Genomic DNA, 21,829 nt, shown 5'->3' with positions numbered 1-21,829 from the left:
AGGAGTAATCGTAACGCCCCCGTTGCTCCTAGAGGCTCATTTGCATATATTAAAACATTATGTTTCTCAGCAATGCGGACACATATGAACATGGGACCAACACAGATGTCTTCAGCTGCCAAGCGCACATGTAACAGGTCGGCCAGTGTCATAGGTACAGATCTGCTGACTGATGCCCTTTAAAGGGAACCTGTCATGTGGATATTTGATTATAATCTAACTAATTATTTACAATCATTAACTACTAAAACGTACCTTAAATGTATTCACTTACTGGTGTGACAGATGGTTACCTCATAATATACACACAAAGATGCCGCATGCCAATGAGCTGATTGGAGTCCGGCGTGATGTCATTGAGTCCAGCGTATATTTAATTCAGAGCTATAGCCACTCCCCTGCCCACCTGCTGCTGATTCCTATGGAAACAAACTGTCATTCAGCAGCAGGTGGGCGGGGAGAGTCAGGAGCTCATGAATATTCATGACTCATCATTATCAGCTGGAGCTTCTCAATACAAGATGTTGGCAGATTGACTGGGTCAATTAAAGAAAGTGACCCGGCATTTTGCTAAGAGAATCAGCCACTTATTTATGTTGCCCTTAGTTAGGACACCATAAAACTGGTGACAGGTTCCCTTTAATGTCACTTTTGTTAAAAAGTCTCAAATTATGTTTCATATTAAAGTGTATAGAAAATGGTGAAGCAGGAGGGGTGTAGCCTCTGCCTCCCCCCAGATTTACTATCATTTACACCACAAACTAGTGTGATAATTATTTATTTTCTGGAACACAAAGGGCCAGAGAGCCTCCTCTTTGATTAAGGCCTCCTGCACACGACCGTATGGCTTTTTCAGTATTTTTCGGTAAGCAAAAAACTGATTCACAAAAAATACGGATGACGTCCGTGTGCATTCTGTTTTTTGCGGAACGGAACAGCTGGCCCCTGATAGAACGGTACTATCCTTGTCCGTTATGCGGACAATAATAGGACATGTTCTATCTTTGAACGGAGAAACGGAAGGCATACGGAGTACATTCAGTTTTTTTTGGCGGACCCATTCAAATGAATGGTTCCGTATACGGAACGCAAAAAACTGTCCGTAAACAAAAAAAAAACGTTAGTGTGCAAGAGGCCTAAGAGGCAGATGAATAAGATGCATCTCACTCCGGCGCACAGGCGTATGGGAATGTCAGTCTTGATAAATCTCCCCTATTAGGTTCATTATATGCAACTTTCTCATTAGGCCTCATGAAATCGACATTTTCTGACAAACTGTCTTTGTTGTCCATAGCAACCAATCACAGTGCACCTTTCATTTTTCCAGAGCACATAAAAAAATGAAAACCGGACTGTGATTGGGTGCTATGGGCAACAAAGGCAGTTCTTACTGCTAGCAGTTCAGATAAGGCCTATGCCTGCTGTTAGTCACTCTGGGCATATTTATGAAAACAACCTAATAGAAAAAAATGTCTATAACAACCAATCACAGCGCAGCTTTCAGTTTTCAAGGGCAGAATCCGAAATGAAAGCTGTGCTATGATTGGTTGCTATGGGCAACAATTCACTTTGATAGTGAAAGTGCAAACTTTTGTCAAGATCGCCATGTAGTCCTAGGCCAGGATTAGGTTTTACCTGCTGGTTGTAGACAAGAGTGTTTCCATTCATTTTCTGCAAGCAGAGATATTAAACAGCAATTTATCAAAACTGGTGTAAAGTAGAACTGGCTTATTCGTCCATAGCAACCAGTCAGATTCCACCTTTCATTTTCCAGCGGAGCTCAAATAAATGAAAGGTGGAATCAGATTGGTTGCTATGGGCGACTAAGCAAGTTTTACTTCATACCAGTTTTGATAAATCTCTCCCTCTAGTGTTTTACTAAAGTTACATAATTTTGGACTCTGCAATGAGGTTACATAAAATAGCAGAACCTGAAGGGCATGTTCACACGTGATTGTTGAGGCAAACAATCTGCAATGTAATACAGTGCAAACAAAGTGAAGGCGGTTTTACAAGATCTCATCCACACAGTGCAGAAAACAATGACCTGTGGTGCCGCTATCTAAGGCCTCATGCACACGACCGTTGTGTGCATCCGTGGCCGTTGTGCCGTTTTCCGTTTTTTTTCACGGACCCATTGACTTTCAATGGGTCCGTGGAAAAATCGTAAAATGCACCGTTTGGCAGCCGCATCCGTGATCCGTGTTTCCTGGCCGTGAAAAAAATATGACCTGTCCTATTTTTTTCACGGCCAACGGTTCACGGACCCATTCAAGTCAATGGGTCCGTGAAAAATCACGGATGCACACAAGATTGTCATCCGTGTCCGTGATCCGTGTCCGTGATCCGTGTCCGTTTTTTCCTATCATTTCAATGGCAAACTTGACTTAGATTTTTTTTTCATTTTTCATGTCTGTGGATCCTCCAAAAAACAAGGAAGACCCACGGACGAAAAAACGGTCACGGATCACGGACCTACGGACCCCGTTTTTGCGGACCGTGAAAAAATACTGTCGTGTGCATGAGGCCTAATACTAATTTTACTCTTTGATATACAAGGGGTGAAATCATCGATTGCAAAATTCACCTGTATAGGGACTTTTCTGCTGAATCATCGAGATTCTGCTGTGAAAAATCCATCAGGTGTCCTAAGTATTAAAGTAAGGCTAGGTCTACACGACGACATTTTGTTGCACTAATGTCGCGCGACAATTTTTATAATGGCAGTCAATGGTGTCGCACTGCAACATGCAACATGTTGCGACTGCGACGCAACAGTCGCAGAAAATCCATTCGAGATGGATTTTTCTGCGACTGTTGCGTCGGAGTCGCAGCATGTTGCAGTGCGACACCATAGACTGCCATTATAAAAATTGTCGCGCGACATTGGTGCAACAAAATGTTGCGCTACAAATGTTGCAGTGTAGTTGTGCCCTATCTGTCGCGCAACTTATTGTCGTCGTGTAGACCTAGCCTTAAAGGGCCATCACTAATGGATCGGCAGCCCTCACCCCGTGATCAGCTGGTGAGGCATTGGTACCAGAACTCCACAGCACCATCAACCTTGTAGTCAGGGCCGGCTCCAGGTTCATGTGGGCCCTTGGGCGATAAATCTCAGTGGGCCCCCTTGTGGCATTTGTCTAATGTCACCACGGTATCTGAGAGTGTTAAAAAACGGAAGCGCGGGCTTCCTGCTCAGACGCGCCTTCCCCCAGCGGAGATCAGGGAAAGCACCCTGTTCTAAAAATGAACCGCAGCCTGTACTAGGCTTCCAGGCTCATTGTTATTATACCCCAGTTCAGGCCACTGGGTGGCAGCACTAAACTGTGATATAGTGATTTCTATAGAGAATAATGGAGTAATTTCCATTATTCTGTATAAAGTTGCAATCTAATAAAAAAAGTAATTTTAAAAAAGTTTAAAAAAAAAGTTTGGAAAATATTAAACTTAAAACGTAAAAATCACCCCACTTAAAATTATGGACATCGTCGCATGCGAAAACACCCATACTATTAAAATATAAAAAAAGTTAGCCAATATGTTGAAGGATGTAACAGAAAAAAAATTAAAAAAGGCTGATTTGCCATTTTTTTCATCATTTTATCTCTCAAGAAAATTTTATAAAAAGTGATCAAGTTATACACACCCCAAAATGATATTGTAAAAAAAAAAAGACAGATTTCCCTCAAATGAGCCCCCACACATCTCTGTAGACATAACTATAAAAATGTGTTATGGGGGTCACCAGGGAGCAGCAGTTCTGTAAGGCTGGGTTCACACCTGAGCGCTTTACAGCGCGTTCCTACGCGCTGTAAAACGCTCAACAAGGAGAAACCAATGCTTCCCTATGGGAATGGTTCACACGTGGGCGTTTTACAGCGCGTACGATCGCGCTGTAAAACGCCTGACGCCCCAAGAAGTACATGAGCTTCTTTGGGGCATTTGTTGCGCATTCCCGTACATAGACTTACGGGAACGCGCGACAATGGGCGTTCGCTTGTCTCTGTATGCGCGATTGTAAACGCCGGTACAATCGCGCATACAGAGCGCTCCTTTCAGAACGCTCAGGTGTGAACCCAGCGTTAGGGTTGCCACCTTTCCCAACAAAAAATAATAGTTACACAAATTAAAAAGGTTGCTGTGTCTATATAAGTTATTTAGTCTCTATTTTTGAAGTGATTATGCTGGGATTCAAACTCGCAGCCTTCTACATTAAATTCAAGAACCTTAACCACTGGTCTATAGAGCTTCATGTTAACCTGCTGTACATATATTATGGCTAAAAACCTCAGTAGTAGTTTCCCACATATTATGCATTCATATACTGTATATCAGAAGTATGATTTTATATATATATATATAGTAATGACGTTTATTTTGTGGCATACATTTTTTTACAATTACTAAAAAGAATATAAAATTGTACTTCTGCTGTATAGGAATACCTAATACATGAGAAACTACTATGAGGTTTTTCTAGTACAGTTTAGCATTGAGCTTCATAGCTCAGCGGTTAGGGTTCTTGCCTCTAATGTAGAAGGTTCAAATGTGAGTTCAAATCCTGGCAGAAACATTTCAGAAATAGAGGCTAATTTAGACTTAAATATATTGGGTGTCCCCAAGCATACTGATAATGCTTGGGGATACCCCCTTCATGTTCATAGCCATAGTCCTGACTGTTCAGTAACATTGAGGGATTCCCCATACAGCAATCTTCAGTAGCACTGAGGGATTGCCTGTACAGCGATACTTCAGCATACCCTGAGTGGGCCCCGGCAGGTGCTGATGCTGGCCCTGCTTGTAGTGGACAGAACTGCAGCGCTGCTGTCATTTTAAAGGGATATTCTGATAGTTTGAAGTATTCCCGTATCCACAGGATAGGGGATAACTACTAGACCTGTGGGGGTCCCAGCGATCACTAGAATAGGGGCCTTGTACCCTCTGCAGCCCCCCTGAAATGAATGGAACAGCAGGTTGCACATGCATGTGGCAGCTCCCTTCATTTATATGGGCATTCCGGAGGTAGCCAAGTACAACTCCCCGCTATCTCCGGAATTCCCATAGAGATGAATGGAGTGTCCACGAGCACGTGCAACCGCCCGCTCTGTTCATTCCAGGGCATACGAAGCCCCCGTTCGCATGATTGATGGGGTCCCCACCTATCTAATAGTTATCACCTATCATCTGAAATGGCCCTTTAACTTTTAACAGAGGTTTTCAATACCAAGGTTAGTGCATGCTGCTGCTGTGGGGGCCCATGATAAGGGGCGATCTCAGGCAAGTCCTGTCCCCCTTTTTTACGTTGTATAAACCATGCTCGGAGGCCCCCTTATATAAAATCACAGCAACAAGAAAGGGGGAAATGGTGTGAGAACCAGAAGGGATAGTAAGGGTGATCAGTTCTGGGGCCTCCTACCCTGAGATGGATAATTTGATGGTATAAACAGTGGGGGAAGGGGCTCATTTTAACTATTGATGTGCGCCATAATAGTATGATCCATAAAAATCGGCCTCCTGCCATCATCATGTCTCTTTCCACCAACATACAGATCCCAGCTGCTGGACACTGATATGGATTATGAGCGTCCTAATGTTGAGACGATAAAATGCGTGGTGGTCGGAGACAATGCGGTTGGGAAGACTCGCCTGATCTGCGCACGGGCGTGCAACGCCACCCTGACGCAATACCAGCTTCTTGCCACACATGTGCCAACCGTCTGGGCCATAGATCAGTACCGTGTGTGCCAAGAGGTAAGCATCATTTACATGTATGGGTTCCATTGGGGCATCAATGAGTCCCCCCACCTAATAAGTCCAGCAATCGGGGATTACGGCCTGGTCCCATCAGACCCATCAACGTCTTTTCCTTCTTCCATATTGTAGGTGCTGGAGCGCTCCCGTGATGTTGTCGATGATGTCAGTGTGTCACTGAGGCTCTGGGACACTTTTGGAGACCATCATAAAGACAGACGCTTTGCCTATGGAAGGTATGGTATTTTCAATGTATTAAAGTGAAACTCCACCTTCCAATCACTTTAGGAATGAAACCCCTGGAAACATGCGAGGAAAGTTGGCAATAACAGGAAGCCAGATATGAATCTCCCCGGAGCAGCTGCTGCAGGGAAATATAGTATCACATGCAGTGGCAGAGTTTACCAGCCGAAACTTAAAGGGGTTTTCTCATCTTATACATTGGTGGCATATTGCTAGGATATGCCAATAATGTCTGATGGGTGCGGGACCCACCTCTGTGCGAGTACAGAGACAGCTGTACATGAGAGAGGTGTTACCATTGATTGATAGCATTCTCTGTGTAAGTGGGTATACAGAGATAGCTGTCAGTCACTGATAGCTGTACACAGGGGAGGTGTTATCAGTGATTGATTGCATTCTCTGTGTAAGTGTGTATACAGAGATAGCTGTCAGTCAGTGATAGCTGTACACAGGGGAAGTGTTATCAGTGATGGATAGCATTCTCTGTGTAAGTGTGTATACAGAGACAGCTGTCAGTCACTGATAGCTGTACGTGAGGAGGTGTTATCAGTCGATGATAGCATTCTCTGTGTAAGTGTGTATACAGAGATAGCTGTCAGTCACTGATAGTTGGACACGAAGGAAGGCTGCTCAGCTCTTCCTGATCTATAACATGCTGCTTCCAGATTGCACTGCATTTCGTGGTGACAAGACATCTATCAGCAGATTTGTAGCTATGACACTGACTGACCCATTACATGTGCGCGGTACAGCAGTTGCAGAGAGAGAGCAGATCCTCTAGGTGTAATGGCAATGCCCCATTGTTCCTAGAGAACCATTTGCATATAATAAAATTTAATTTTTCTCTGAAATGCGGTCACATATGAACAATGTGCCATTTAGGTTTCTTTGATGGTGTAAGAAGGTGTTTACGCCCACTCAGGCACCAGAGATTAGGTCCCTCTACAGCTCTCCTCTAATCTGCCTTCTTGTGTTCTCTTCCTCTTGTCTTTTATAGGTCAGATGTGGTTGTTCTCTGTTTTTCCATTGCAAATCCTCACTCTTTGCAACATGTCCAAACAATGTGGTACCCAGAGATAAAGCACTTCTGCCCCCGAGCCCCTGTCATTCTGGTTGGATGCCAATTGGACCTTCGCTATGCTGATCTGGAAGCAGTGAACCGCGCCCGACGCCCCCTTGCCAGGTTGTTTCCTCTGAATATTCTTCGTTAGATATAGAAAAACGCTTAATAATAATAATCTAATATCAGTGCCAATCCATTAGTGAGCTGGCATGACATCTAAGTGTCTGAGGCTGCCCAGCCACCACCAGCCCTTTCCTTACACCTGTCCCATCCTAAATGTCAGCTCATTGATGCTGTACTGAGCTGGGAATGTGAAGCGGCTTGGCAGCACTGAAGACTCTTCCTTCTTCAGCTTAGCTGATCACAGGAAAATCTCCAGATAAAAACTTTAAATAGAAATGAAATGTTCCAGGCTTCTCTGGATCCTTAGTCTAAACATATGCACCCAGTGTATATTCGTTGGGTTGTCCTGGCATTTTTTATTTTTTTATATAAGGGACATGATGTAAACTAAAAAAATGTATACATTTTTTTTTTTTCCAAAAAGCATTGCACTTACATGGCCCACACTGATCTCCGCTTCCTGGTCCAGGCCACTGATTTGCTGAGCATTAATTTCTGGACCAGGAAGCAGAGACCAGTGGGAAGCATCTGATGCTCCTTTAAAATATATACAACATCCCTATGCATTTCCATGACCAGGGCAGTGAAAAGATTCTCGCAGCAAAGACCCACCAAAAAGAAGGCCTGTCTAGTAATTCACCATCATGAAAAGGCAGCTTCATAATCAGAATTAAAAAAATGGTAACTATTTTATCTATTTTTTCAGGCCGATTCGCCCCCAGGAGATCCTTCCACCTGAAAAAGGTCGGGAAGTAGCCAAAGAACTAGGTATTCCATACTATGAAACCAGTGTGGTGGCGCAATGTGGCATCAAGGAAGTTTTTGATAATGCAATCCGTTCAGCGCTCATATCTCGTCGCCATTTACAGTTTTGGAAGTCACATTTGAGAAGTGTGCGAAAACCTCTACCCCAAGCCCCTTTTCTTCCTCCTCGGCCCCCTCCGCCTGTTATCATTGTGCCTGATCCTCCTGCTCAGAGTGAAGATCATCCTGGACACCTTTTAGAAGAAGCATCCTGTGCCGATGTGGTGCTGGTGGTCCAAGAAAGGATTCGTATCTATGCCCACCGCATCTACCTCTCCACTGCTTCCTCTAAATTCTGTGACCTTTTCCTATTGGAGGATGGAGATTCACCATCTAAAGCCAGGGATCCCCTCCTACGTGCCTCAAGTTTTGATGCTTGTGAGGGCTCGGGGGAAACTGAGGGAGGAGGAATGAGAACCTCAGCCAGTGATGGTACATTGGGACGGGAAGGAGACAGAGATTTGTCAGGGTGGAGCAGGGCTTTTGAAAGCATACGAAGTGGAGTTTTGGAGGATCCTCCTGGTTACAGGGCCCGAAGAGTAACAGTGGTAAAGATGGACAGCTCAGTGAGGCCTGGACCATTCAGAGCTGTGCTCAAATACCTGTACACTGGACGACTGGATGAAAGAGAGCCTGAGCTGATGGAGGTGGCCCACATTGCTGAGCTTTTGGAGGTGTTCGACTTGCGTATGATGGTGGCCAATATCTTGAATCGAGAAGCGTTCATGAACCAAGAGATCACTAGAGCTTTCCATGTCAGAAGGAGCAATCGCATCAAGGAATGTCTGGCAAAAGGGATCTTCTCTGGTGAGAATTGGCTGATTTATACTTGCATTATACTCCTTTTTTTTTGGTCAGGGACACTGGAATTTTTTATACCAAGAATAGTGTTGAAATGGTATTTTTTCCATACATAAAATACTGAAAAATTAATAGGATCTTTCCAAATTTAGGTGGCAGTTTTCAGTTTTTAGATTCTCTCCATTTACTTTGTCTTTTTTCTTTTCTATTAGATGTCACTTTCGTTCTGGACAATGGGACCATAAGCGCCCATAAACCGCTGCTTATCTCCGGTTGCGACTGGATGGCAGCCATGTTCGGGGGGCCCTTTTTGGAAAGCAGCACATCTGAGGTGAGGACCTGTAGCATATCAGTAGTAAGAAGTCAGAGCAACTGGACTTGTGGTATTTTTCTCTAGAATACATTTTGCTGGTCACCCAACTGGCTTTCTTAATTAGAATGGCTTGTACACGGAATATTGGGCATTAAATACTGGTAATGCATGTTTATCGTAATTAATTAATACGAGGTGAAGGACCTCATGGAGGTGAGATGTTGATTTGTTGATTGCATTTGCGTGACTGAAGCTATGAGGTATACCATGACCTGGATGAATGAGAACCTTCTCAGATGACCTGTAGCATAATGTTATGTTCCACAACCTAGCAGATGACTGGAGAACAGAGAATAGGTGACCGCCAGACATTTCTTATAGAGGTATGGAGCTACAGTTCTGGAATTTACTAATACGTAATGTTCTTCATATTACTTTGGCCACCTCTCTCCTCACAACCGTGCATTATTGCCGATAGTAAGGAACTATTTTTGATATTTCCATCTTTACGTACACATCATGAACCAAGACTTGCTGATCTTTTTTTTTCATACAGCATTGAAAATAAAAGCTACCTTTTGGTTGGGAAACTTTACTGTTGTCCTCCTCCCTCCTCCCACCCTCTTTTTTAGAGGTAGCCTCCCAGGGAATAACCCAGTATGTACAGGCTATCTGACAATTACTTAGGAATTCAACCACTTTATAGTCCAACCTGTTATATTGTCCCCTCCCTTGCCTGTAGGTAAACTGATTGACAGCTATATATGCCTGAACATTCATTTAGGTTAAGGTCCTTTTACACTGACAGATGTGTCAGGCAATTATCGGGAATGAACCAGACGTTCCTGATAATTGATGAAAACAAAGAAAACTATGCTCACCACCATAGCTCCACATTACTCACTTGAGGGTGTGCAGGTGAAGCAAAGGAACCCATCGGCCAGTAGTACATAACTTGTATGAAGAAAGATACAGAGCTTCATAAAATTGGCAATAATTTATGTATAATCCATATAAAACAGGGATACAGTCCACTCGTCGACATGTTTCGAACATTACAGTGAACTGAAGAGTGCACTGTATCCCTGTTTTATATGGATTACAAATAAAGTACGGGCAATTTTATGAAGCTCTTCATACAGGTTCCTGATAATTGCCTGATCATCAGTGGAGATAAGAACAGCATTTACCTGTAGCGATCGACTCCGCTGTATGAGGACAATCGATCGATTGATGATTGCTTGTCCCCATAGAAAATCATTATTCCCTCCTCACACGGTACAATCTACTGCATGGGAACGAGGATCTTTGCTGCCGGCAGAATGATGACTGGATCAACTGATGAACGAGCGTTTGCAAGTTTATTGGGTGATCAATGGCATCTTTTACAACAGGCCAATGATCGGGAACAAGAGTTTACACAAACCTTCACCCGCCTGACAATTGGCCTGATTGTCGGTCTGTGTAAAAGGACCTTTATATAATGTGTAAAAGCCTAAATAACAAATTTTAATATGAGCAACACCCTCCAACTCTTTTATACATTTTGCTGCCTGACTTTGAACCCTCTCCAACTTCAGTATGGTGTCCAAAACTGAACCCCATATTAAAGTTTGGGCCTTCCAAGTGGTTTTTCCTTACATTAGTCACGGGCTATTATCTGTTTATACACCCATAAATGTTATTACCTTTTGCAGCTGCTGCTCGACATTTAGAATCAACTGCTCAGTTATAATAATACTTTTTTTTATCCTTTGGAAAATATTCATGTTTTATAAGGATTTAGAGGAAAAAAGGGTTAATTTAAGGAGCACAACCCTCAATTTTGGACTAACCAAAATGTAAGTTGAGGACTGGTGTGATTCCTGTCATAGTGGTACAATGTTTTCCATACAGTCTTCATTTTGATGCCCAGAGGGTCTGTGTTAACGTTACAATTGACACGTTTTTGGTTGGGGTAGGGGGATCTCAACCACTCCCTAGAATGAGTAGGCCACGGTCCTCATTTTCTGTGGACACGTGGCTGCACATATGAATAGGTGACCCAGTGCTGACTGAGCATTTACAACTACCCATCCACAGGGAAACGTCAGCAGGGGTCCTCTCATTCTTAGGATCATAGGGGTCTGATATTGGGACCATGTAAAAATGCAGGAAAAAATCCTCTCGATCCAAACTTTTACACTGATCTGAACAAAAGCATAGTGGACGGTTAGTAAGTGAATCTCTGACCCTACGGCACACGTAATGTGTGAAAGTAATAATACCGTAATCTTACAGCTTTTCTCTGCTTTCAGGTAGCTCTTCCGTACACCTCCAGGGGCAGTATGCGAGCAGTGCTTGAGTACTTGTACACGGGGCACTTCACTGCAGGACCCGACCTTGACCCTTTGGACCTCATCATACTGGCAAACAGGCTCTGCCTGCCGCACCTTGTAGCACTGACCGGTAAGGAATGGACATTCATCACATAGACACGGGTGGATCTTACCACCACACAAACCAAGCAAATGCTTCAGGTCCCAGTGATTAGAGGGACCCCTGCTGGCCACAGCTGAAAATACTGAAATACTGCCCGTGCAGCCGGTTTTGCCGAGGGTGGGGGGGGGGGGGGGGGCTTCCCAGCTGTAGAGCAGTGTCCAGGATGCATTGTTATTAGTGGGCCAGCAGAGGCGGAGCTTATAGGTGCTACGGGTAACTTTGCTTGCCTCAGAAATGCCAAATCAACCCCTGACATTACCATAACTTCCATGTATATAAAATGGAATGACAAGACCGCTGATTGCTGTTTTCTTACCCCCCTGAAAGAATTCATATTAATCTGTTTGTTATATCCTACCCCAAAACAGTGGCAATAAAAAAACAATCTCATCGTGCTAAAAACAAGCCCTTACTACAGACAAATTGTTGGAAAATTAAAAACCTAATTAGGCAAAAGAAGAACACAAAAATTCCCCTATGCCAAAATTTTCTCAATCCAAGCGCCCCTCAAAAATGTGTCCTGCCGCTAATGTTAATTACAGTAGGTATACAGTGTAGCGGGAAGTGACGAGTCTTAGAGCTAATGAAGAGAAGCTAATTCCTGTTATTTTGAGACAAACCTGTCAACTGATTGTCTGCATCACATGTGCGACCAGCCGAGAATGAACATATTATTCTGTCTTTGCAGAGAAACACACAGTGTCGGTCATGATGGATGCCTCCATGAATAATAAGGATATTGATGGTGAAGCCCTTATGTTACTGGAAGCTGCTCAGGTAACTTCCTTCAGGTGTCTAGCTTTACCTGGCACAGGGGCGGATTGGGGACTTTAAAGTGGCCCCATGTTGTAGGAAGGGACAAGCCAAATAGGTGGGGTCTGCAAACCATTATAGGCTAAAGAGTGTAGCAGCACTGAAGGGTATACGGGCCTTAATGTGGTGGTGCACGCGGTGTTGAATGCCAGTCCGTAGCGTCCCTCCAAGCAGGCAACCAAAAATAGTAAAACCACAGCACTCTCTTGTCTCATTAATTCCTTTATTCCATCAAACCCATGCGAATTTCAACTTGGACGGTCTTTTTCAAGCTTTGAAAAAGACCGTCCAGGTCAAAACGTCGCATGGATTTGATGGAATAAAGGAATTTATGAGACAAGAGAGTGCTGCGGTTTTACTATTTTTGGTTGTCTGCAAACCATTAGGCATGTTTCACACCGCATACCTCCCAACTTTTGAAAAGCCCAAAGAGGGATATATACAGTGGCAACCTTAGCATGCCATGGCACATTTTTTTACATTAAGCTATGCCCCTGACTCTGGCCAGTGGCTGTCTATACATGCCCAATCCTGCCCAGTACTCATAGTGCTTCCACACAGTAGTTATGCCCCCTTAGTGCCCCCACACAGTAGTCATGCCCCTTTAGTGCCCCCACACAGTAGTTATGCCCCCTTAGTGCCCCCACATAGTAGTTATGCCCCCTTAGTGCCCCCACACAGTAGTTGTGCCCCCACATGGTCATTTTCCCCCGTTGTGCTCTCACACAGTAGTTATGCCTCCTTTGTGCTCCCACATGGTAATTGTTTCCCCTTTGTTCCCCCACACAGTAGTTATGCCCCTTTAGTGCCCCCACACAGTAGTTATGCCCCCTTAGTGCCCCCACATAGTAGTTATGCCCCCTTAGTGCCCCCACACAGTAGTTGTGCCTCCTTTGTGCTTCCACATGGGAAATGTTCCCCCACACATTAGTTATGCCCCCTCTGTGCCCTCACACAATAGTTATACCCTCACAGTGCCCCCACTCTTGACACAGGATACTGACCGCACAGAATGGCCGTCAGCGCCCGGCCTTACTTCACACGTTGTGACTTTGGCCTCTGGTGCTGTCATGATCATGCCTCACTGGTATGGTAATGCCAGACAGCACAGCAGGGCAGGGCTGTCGGCGACCTGCAATGCGTATTATGCATATCGCTGCTCCGAGGGGTCGTCGGTACTCAGCCTCACTTCTTCACACATGTGGCTTTTGCGTTATAATAATAATGACAGTGCTGTGGCCTGCAATGTTTATTGCAGAAGGCTGCCCTGTAATTATCATTGTAACATGGAAGCCACATGTGTGAAGAAGTGAGGCTGGGTGCCGGCGGCCCACTGCATGATAAAGGCAATCGGCCCACCGGGAATCTTCTGTAATTGCTCAATCAGGCATAGTCTTCTCCAAGGTTCCCTGTATCTTTTTCCATCACCAGAGCTCCTGGATCATCTGCACATAATTCCTATGGTATATATTAAATATGTCTATTTGCATTGCCATATGTTTTTCAGTTTCATGGTGCTCAGCAGTTGGCAGCCTGGTGTTTACATCACATCTCTACAAATTATAATCGGGTGTGCAGGAAATTCCCCCGGGAAATCAAGCTGGTATCACCAGGTGAGTGTGGCCATCATTTTATCCTATTAATATTGCAGGATTCATGGCCAGTACACTGTACCCATTGACTATATCAGTCTCAGATGGTACCCTGGTAATGGAAGCATGTTGGGTCATAAGGATTCATTGACCAGTGTTTCCCAAACCTGTCCTCTGGGAACCCAAACAGGCAATGTCTTGAGGATTACCGAAAATTAAGTCATCTGTGCCACCTGGCCTGTTTCTTGATGACAAGTTTGGGGAACATTGCCATAGACATTAAACCTAGCCAAAAGTTTAGCAGTACCCAGTGACAGTCTACATGTCACTGCTAGCCAAAGAAAGTCAAATGGTTTCAGAAGAAAGTCATCTTCTCCATTGCATTTGTTTGTTTGGTCGGTGTCAGTTGTCTGCTGTAACGCAGCGGTTGTGGACCCAATGTGTCACTGAACAGATTTGACTAAGGGCTACTGCTAAGGACGTTATCTAAGTGGACCCGTTATCTAAGTGGACCCCTAGTTTCCACCCCTGTGAAGGGATCTGGACTTCACTGCAGGGGAACCACCAGGCCGCCACCTGTTGGAAGTAGACTCTGTTTAGTGACAGCTGACAGGCTGGATAAGAGACAATGGCGCCAAAGGGGAAGTCGGTAGACAAACCGAGGTCAAAGCAGGCAAAGTTCATACAGTCCGGTAAACAGGCAATAGGTCAGGGCAAGTGGCACAGAATCAATACAGTGAACAGGCAAAGGTTAGAACAGGCTGGATAAGAGACAATGGTTTTCAAAGAAAGGGAGAGTGCACGCCTTAAGGGCTCAGGGACTAGCAGGCAAGAGGTGAGGATGGCCAGAAGAAGCTGATGATGTGAGACCGACAAAATAACAAACACTCCAGCGACATCTGCAATACAGAGGAGCAGTATTGCGGGGGCCATATCCACTGGGAGAGAGTTCTACTGATTATTTCCATGGCCTAAGGAAAATAAGCTGCTGCCTAAAACCTCTGACAGGGGCTTATCTCCTGTGTGAACAAAGGATTGTGTGTCTTTAAATCCCCATACACATAGGATTGTCGGCTGATCCCCCCCTAGATAATGTCTGGCTTGGGCAAATTTTCTCTTGTGACAAGTTTTAGGACATTCTCATTAAATGCAGATACAGGTCTCCAAGTCAAGAAGTGGCAGTACTTTTCTAGAGCAAAAAAGTGAAATACTGTATGTACACAGGTAGTATCTGACCACCTACCCCAAGAAGAAGATGAAGTACAGTCTCCCTACATTGAGGGGAGACACAGAATGAGGAATGGATGGGGTAAGCAGTGTTAGATACAGCCATATATAAACTTGCTGTATATAGTGACTATGAAGCGGTTATATCCTACAGAGAATCAGCAGACCCTGGAGGCGCAGCGCTGGCCCCCTGTCTGGTACCTGAAAGAAGAAGACCATTTCCAGAGAGCACAGAGGGAACGTGAGAAAGAGACAGCCCTGCACCAGAAGAGACAGCCCAAGAGACGCTGGTTGTTCTGGAATAGCTCCAGGGCCGGTTCTCCTGCGCCTTCTACAACCCCATCCTCTGCAGTGGGCTGAGACATGGGACTACATGTGCGTAACCTCCCTCCGGCAGCTATGAGTGCATGCAAAGATACAAAAGTGTTAGTATGTCTTGTGTTTGTGTGAGTGAATGTGCTCTACCGTTTTACCTGCTGTCTACTGGACTGTATGAAATGACAAATCAGATCTAGATGTCGGCACAATAAGCCAATGTCTATAGGTAAAAACCGCCTCAGCAATGCAACCGCCGAAAATTTTCCCAGGAACCTTTTTACCAATGTGCAGAGAATCCTTTGATATGTGGAAATCTCCTTACGCTATCACTGGTTGGGGTTAGGGTCACCAGTTCTATCTTGTATTGACATCTGGTATCATTAAAGTGATGAACATTTGTCATCCAGTTCAGATGTTGGGGCACTGTTCAATGTCCATTCTCGGATATAATGTTATTATGGGAGTCGTTCTCTTTAAAGGGGTGGTCAGCACCCCCTGCTAAACGGTGGAGGAAGCCATGGTCAGCTAAGCATTTCCTTCGCAGCAACTTCTGCAGGTGAAATGTAGAGTACATGGTAGCCGTTCAGATGGACAACTCAAGCCCACCAGAATGCAAGACACTTGTACAGTCTGGCTCTATGTTCTGGCTCATAGAGGGGGGTCCCAAGTGGTTGATCTCCCCTCAAGAATGTTCATATGAACTAATCGGGTGGTAAGGAAGGGGTTGTTGTTGAAATATGGAACAATTCTGACTATATACAGTATATAAATTCTCATACAGGCTGCTTTATGGCAGACCAGACGTCTACAGTCCATTGGTGACAGACATGCTACCGTAAACAGCCACACATACGTGATGCGGAGGGGCAGACTGGCTATAGACCTTACAGGGAAATTTTGTGGTGGACCTATACCTAGAGAGCCACCTAAGCCCTCCTGAAGCCACCAAGTACGTAACGATCTGACATTCTCAGCATTAATTAACGATGGGAGTATCAGGTACCCTCCTCGATACAACTGTATCACCATGATCAAGACAGTGATACAGTTAAAAACTACAACGGGCACAGGAGCCCATGGTTTCTGCCCCACTGTTCACCCTCACTTCACTAGATATGCCTATAAAGAACAGACGACACCAGCTAGAAGAAGCCTGTGCCATGCACTGCAGATGGTATTGCCCCACCTTCTGTAAATTTGGATGGGCCACTTTTAGGTTTTTTTCAGGACCAGTCCATCCCTGGAGATACACAACCATCCAGGAACAGTTCTGTCTGTTCTCCTGATCATGTGGGAGTATTCACTGTAGAATACATAAATGAGATTGACCACGTGGTAAGAGTCTACTCTCAGGAAGAATGCTGCCTGACGTCATTCATAAGGTGGCCTTACACGGTGCATTTTTGGAGCAGAGATGACAAATTGAGGTGTTAGTTGTGGGAATCCTCCTACATGGATCACAGCAGTGCCCCAAATCATGGGTCATAACACCTCAAAGAGTAAAAACACAGAAAAGCGGGTCAAAACTAAAACATAACTACTCAAATAGAATGAAGTTAGCTAGAAGTCTATAAATGCGGCCCATTGAGGAGATGACACTTATACTGTGTACCCCACCACACCAGAACAGAACCATAAGTGCATCTGAAATGATCAAAGAGAAAGGACGCATTCACACAAACTCGGTTTGGTTCCGCATTCAAGCCGCATTTTTTGCAGATCGGATGCGGACCAATTCGCTTCAATGGGGCCGCAAAAGATGCGGACAGCACTGTGTGTGCTGTCTGCATCCGTTGCTCCGTTTCATGGCCCCGCAAAAATTATAGATCATGTCCTATTCTTGTCCGTTTGGCAGACATGAATAGGAATTTCTATAATGGGCCTCCCGTTCCATTAATTGCGTCTGTGTTTGTGTGCATGAGCCCTAAAAGTAATGTTCACAAAGTTCAATTGTGTCCAGAGGAGTCATAGGTCGGGATGGTACCATTCTTGTGTACCCAAGAAGGCTTCACCCTACTCCATACGGCATGTCATATACCTTGTGCGATGCCCTGATACTGATGGATAAACTATTAAAGGGGTTGTCCCACAAATAATTTTCAAACCAGCTCCTGGTACTTTAGGCCAATGGTGGCGAACCTATGGCACACATGCCAGAGTGGTCACTCAAAGCCCTCTGTGGGGACGCGGCTCTGTCGTGCGTAGGGTTGCCATCTGTGCACTATCACTACTTTGTGCTTCCATTGTGGAGGGCTCATTAGTGCAGCCTTTTGGCCCCCCTCTTCTGCTCGCACCACGGGGAACACTCTGCTCACTTGATGCGCAGGACAGGACTTGCACTCCATCGTGATGACGTTTCGCAGCATTGACTGGAAGCAGCAAGACCTGCAAAGCGTCATCACTCTGGAGTGCAGGTCTTGTCCTGTGCATGTAATGAGCAGCGAGTGTTCAGAGCGGGGCGATCAAGATTTTAATACTAGGGGGCATTCATTTTACTGGGGCTCGTGTTAACCCACGCCCCCACTGCTTAACGTGGCCGGTATTCTTTTTAGCATTTATGTTAAATTGCTTTGTTGGCACTTTGAGATAAATTAGTGGGTTTTGGGTTGCTGTTCGGGCACTCGGCCTCTAAAAGGTTCGCCATCACTGCTTTAGGGTATCCATTAGGGTTATGCCTTGGAAAGGGTGGCCTTTTAATTCAGTGGGGTCTTCATAGGATGAACTTGGGGGAGTTTTCCCATCCCTACCTACCAGTCCTCCACTGGGCTGTCTGTATAGGGGCTGTCTGTATAAGTTAACTTTTGGTTTTGACACCCTTTGCTGTGTAGTCCTGATCTATGCCTTAATAGTACCAAAGTGAACTGTCATTCTATTAAAGGGGTTTTCCGGATTTTTACATTAGATAGGCCATCACTATCTGATCTGCACTCCCTCCGATCAGTGGTGCCAGAGCTACACAGCTCCATCAGTTGTGTTGTGGACGGAGCGAGGTACTGCAGTGCTGCTCCCGTTCACATGCATAGGAGCAATGCTGCAGTAACCAGCTCTGTCCACTACAAAACGGATGGAGCTGTGTAGCTCTGGCGCCAGAGCTACTGTATAAGGTAACAGCTGATCGGCGGGGTGTTAGGAGGATACGCCATCAATATTAAATCCCCAAAACCCCTTTAAGGTCAGTATAGCGCCATGGCTTCCATTTACAAAAAAGCTGCGTTCGATCCATTTTGAAATAGACAGACCCCTTTGACCTTAATGGGGATTATGTGGAGTTCCAGTGTTTTAATGGTGCTGCAGACTGAGCTATTCTTAATCTCAAACATACAGGAACCCTGACAGACCCAACTAAAGTTAGTGTGAACAGTGCCTTACACACTACGATTTTTCATACCAGTGATCAACAGTCGATGGCTCGAAAAACCTAGCAGAGGATCCAATGGAGGTATGAATGAGCCCAATTACCCCTCTATAGCTATAATGAGAACCATGGTCAAAGTAGTACATGTAGTATTAGGTTATGGTAGTGTCTAACTGGAGCTTTCTTTTACCGACCAGTCCGTCACATACAGTAGGAGACTATTAGTTCCCATTTTAATTATACTCCATGCTTTAGTGAGATATTTCACTCCTGGTATATTCACTACGGATGCCAGATTGGGATTTTAGTGGGGTGCAGCATGTTCCTCATCCTGACTGTGGACATAAATTGCTCATATATATCTTGCGTACCTAACCTCTGAGACATACAGGGTGTTGTGCACTCCCCTCATAGGTGCATAGCAGTGTAAATATGTATATATGGATATGTGTGTGAATCACAGAAGCGTATACGTGGTGGCTGCATACTGACAGGCTACATACTGACAGGCTACATACTGACAGGCTGCATACTGACAGGCTGCATACTGACAGGCTGCATACTGACAGGCTGCATGGCCCAATGGCCCAATATCACACTGTACAGTATCATCTTCTCACAACAGATTGAAAGATATATCATAAAGATGATTTATTACATTTAGAGGGTACTGGGGGGAGTCGTCTTATAACTCGGACGCCCCCTTTAAGCCCGCTATAAGCATAAGGTGGCTTGGTCAGCTATCAGCCACCTCCTCTGACTTCACCATGGACAGGACGGACCAAACGTGCACATTTTCTGGCATAGAGAGAGGGGGAAAGCTCCCACCAGGTACATATGCCGCCACATATCGCCTGGAGAAAGAAAGGACTGAGCATGTTAAAATCCAACATGCCTGATCCTTGTTTCTTCTGTCAGTAGACATCAGAGAGCAGTTGAAGAGGAACCCTCACCTCTACTGACATATATTTTCTTTTTTAGTAACTACTTGCATCTCCACTGTAATAATAATTATGGAATATTTTTTTTAGAACTCTGTCTTGTGCCTTTCTTCTATTATTACTACTAGAAGTTTAGGTATTAATTGCCAGCAGTCTGCACTAAAGGTCTATGGGTGTTACCAATTGGAGGTGTGTCCTTGCCCGGTCTGACAATGGCAGCACTGATTGGATAATGTCACACTGTGCAGGGACCCCCCCCCAGATGGTAATACCCAGTTGGTAATTTATTCATAAACTTCTAGTATAATTATAGAGGAATGGCAGAACATAGAGTCGTAAAGAATAGATGTTCCAGAATTATTTACATGGGTGATGCGAGTAGCCACTAAAATAGACATGTCAAGAGAGGTGACAGTTCCTCTTTAAAGAGGTATTCTGGTTTTAATGGTTACATTTTATTTATTTAGAGAATAGGATGTTGAACAATTTTGTAATATATTTTTGCTCACAGACTTTTATTATATCAACATCACGGCCTCCCCCTAAAGAAAAAAATATGGTACGGCCTATTCTAGTCCTGAAAAATGTTTCCATAGGAAAGCTGGATAGGACTAAACATGGCGTCAGTCATGTGACCCCCCACCAGTATCATGTGACCCCCACCAGTATCATGTGACCTGGCTTTCAGTTAATTGTTCAGGTATATAACAGGTGAATAGTAGTATATTAGAGAGCAGAACATATACAGTATCACTACCTGCAGCAGCATCTCATGACTTTCAGAGTCTATATAGAAGCAGATCTGTGTATGTTTTTTTACACAAATTTATTAAAATGCCAACATCACCTAGAGACAGGCAGCCACTTTACAACATCACCTAGAGACAGGCAGCCATGGGGAGGGGGTGGTGACTGAGAGAACTGGGCTATATTCATTGGGGCTTGGTCTGCAGATCTTTTGAGACCCTAGCAACGCCCCTGCACTGTTGCTTACTTCATGTGAATGGGGTGTCACATGACTGATGCTATGTTTCAGTTAGGCCATGGATACATTACACTGGATTGATACATGGGTCTTACCATTCTACTATATATAGGGGTGAAGTGCCTGATATAAGAAAGTTAATTGTCTGATTTCCCTATTATATAAACATATAAATAAATAAAAACTGGAATACCCCTTTAAGTGATCCATACAACATTAGAGTGTTGTCATGGGGATATATGAGAAGAGGAGCTATCAGATAACTGTGTACTGTACATGGTCCTTTTTTATTACATTTGTAGCATAGACCATGACTGTATTCAGTTGTGTAGACAGATTGAAGTTATCGGTCAAGCACTATCGGTATGTATCAATGGACATTGTGGATGTGTATACATTGACCAGTGTGCACGATTGTGTAGGTACTACAGATTATATACCTCCCCTTGGGTCTATGGCTGCTATTTCCCGAGGGGGGGCTTCTATAAAAAGCCCCCTGTATAATTTTACCTGAATGGACTGATTATTATGTTTACTGACAATTCATGTTTCCTGTTTTATAATAAAAAGGTCAAACTCTGTGGTTTGTACATCTTTGTTTCATGCAGTCTTCTGTATTGTGAGCCCTGTCGCCTTCTATACAGGTAAATGGATCTATTGGGTGCATTAAAGAGGACCTCTCTCCTCTCCTGACACGCCCGTTTTAATAGCCAAATGCATTCTCCATGTAATAACAATTCTAGAGCATCTATTCTTATTCTATGTTGTGCCTTTCCTTCTAGAAGTTATGAATGAATTGCTAGCAGTCTGCAGTAAGGGTACACAGGGGTGTTGACCAGTTGGGGGGGGTGTACCTGCACAGTCTGACAATGGCCGCACTGATTGGACAGAGTGAGACTGTGCAGAGACACACCCCCAACTGGTTACCACCCCTCTGTACCCTTACTGCAGACTGCTAGTAATTCATTCATAACTTCTAGTTTAAATAATAAGGGAATGGCACAACATAGAGCCATAAG

At 44.4% G+C, this 21,829-nt stretch overlaps 1 protein-coding gene across 3 annotated transcripts in view; it reads left to right on the top strand.

Annotated features, from left to right (window-relative positions):
• Positions 1-21,390, top strand: part of RHOBTB2 (Rho related BTB domain containing 2) — a 52,294-nt gene extending 30,904 nt beyond the window's left edge. For all 3 annotated transcript variants that reach the window (XM_044279012.1, XM_044279013.1, XM_044279014.1), the window contains 9 exons: positions 5,550-5,751; positions 5,884-5,987; positions 6,992-7,177; positions 7,887-8,791; positions 8,998-9,116; positions 11,396-11,546; positions 12,268-12,356; positions 13,900-14,005; positions 15,366-21,390. In XM_044279012.1, coding sequence (XP_044134947.1) covers positions 5,550-5,751; positions 5,884-5,987; positions 6,992-7,177; positions 7,887-8,791; positions 8,998-9,116; positions 11,396-11,546; positions 12,268-12,356; positions 13,900-14,005; positions 15,366-15,571 — 2,068 coding nt within the window. In that variant the 3' untranslated portion in view covers positions 15,572-21,390. The remainder of the gene's footprint in view (positions 1-5,549; positions 5,752-5,883; positions 5,988-6,991; positions 7,178-7,886; positions 8,792-8,997; positions 9,117-11,395; positions 11,547-12,267; positions 12,357-13,899; positions 14,006-15,365) is intronic.
• Positions 21,391-21,829: the final 439 nt, after the last annotated feature.

The sequence above is a fragment of the Bufo gargarizans genome, chromosome 2 (genome assembly GCF_014858855.1).
Source record: "Bufo gargarizans isolate SCDJY-AF-19 chromosome 2, ASM1485885v1, whole genome shotgun sequence".
Classification (NCBI taxonomy): Eukaryota; Metazoa; Chordata; class Amphibia; order Anura; family Bufonidae; genus Bufo; species Bufo gargarizans.
Note: the sequence above shows the minus strand (reverse complement) of the source record. Positions and strands in the feature narration are given on the sequence as shown.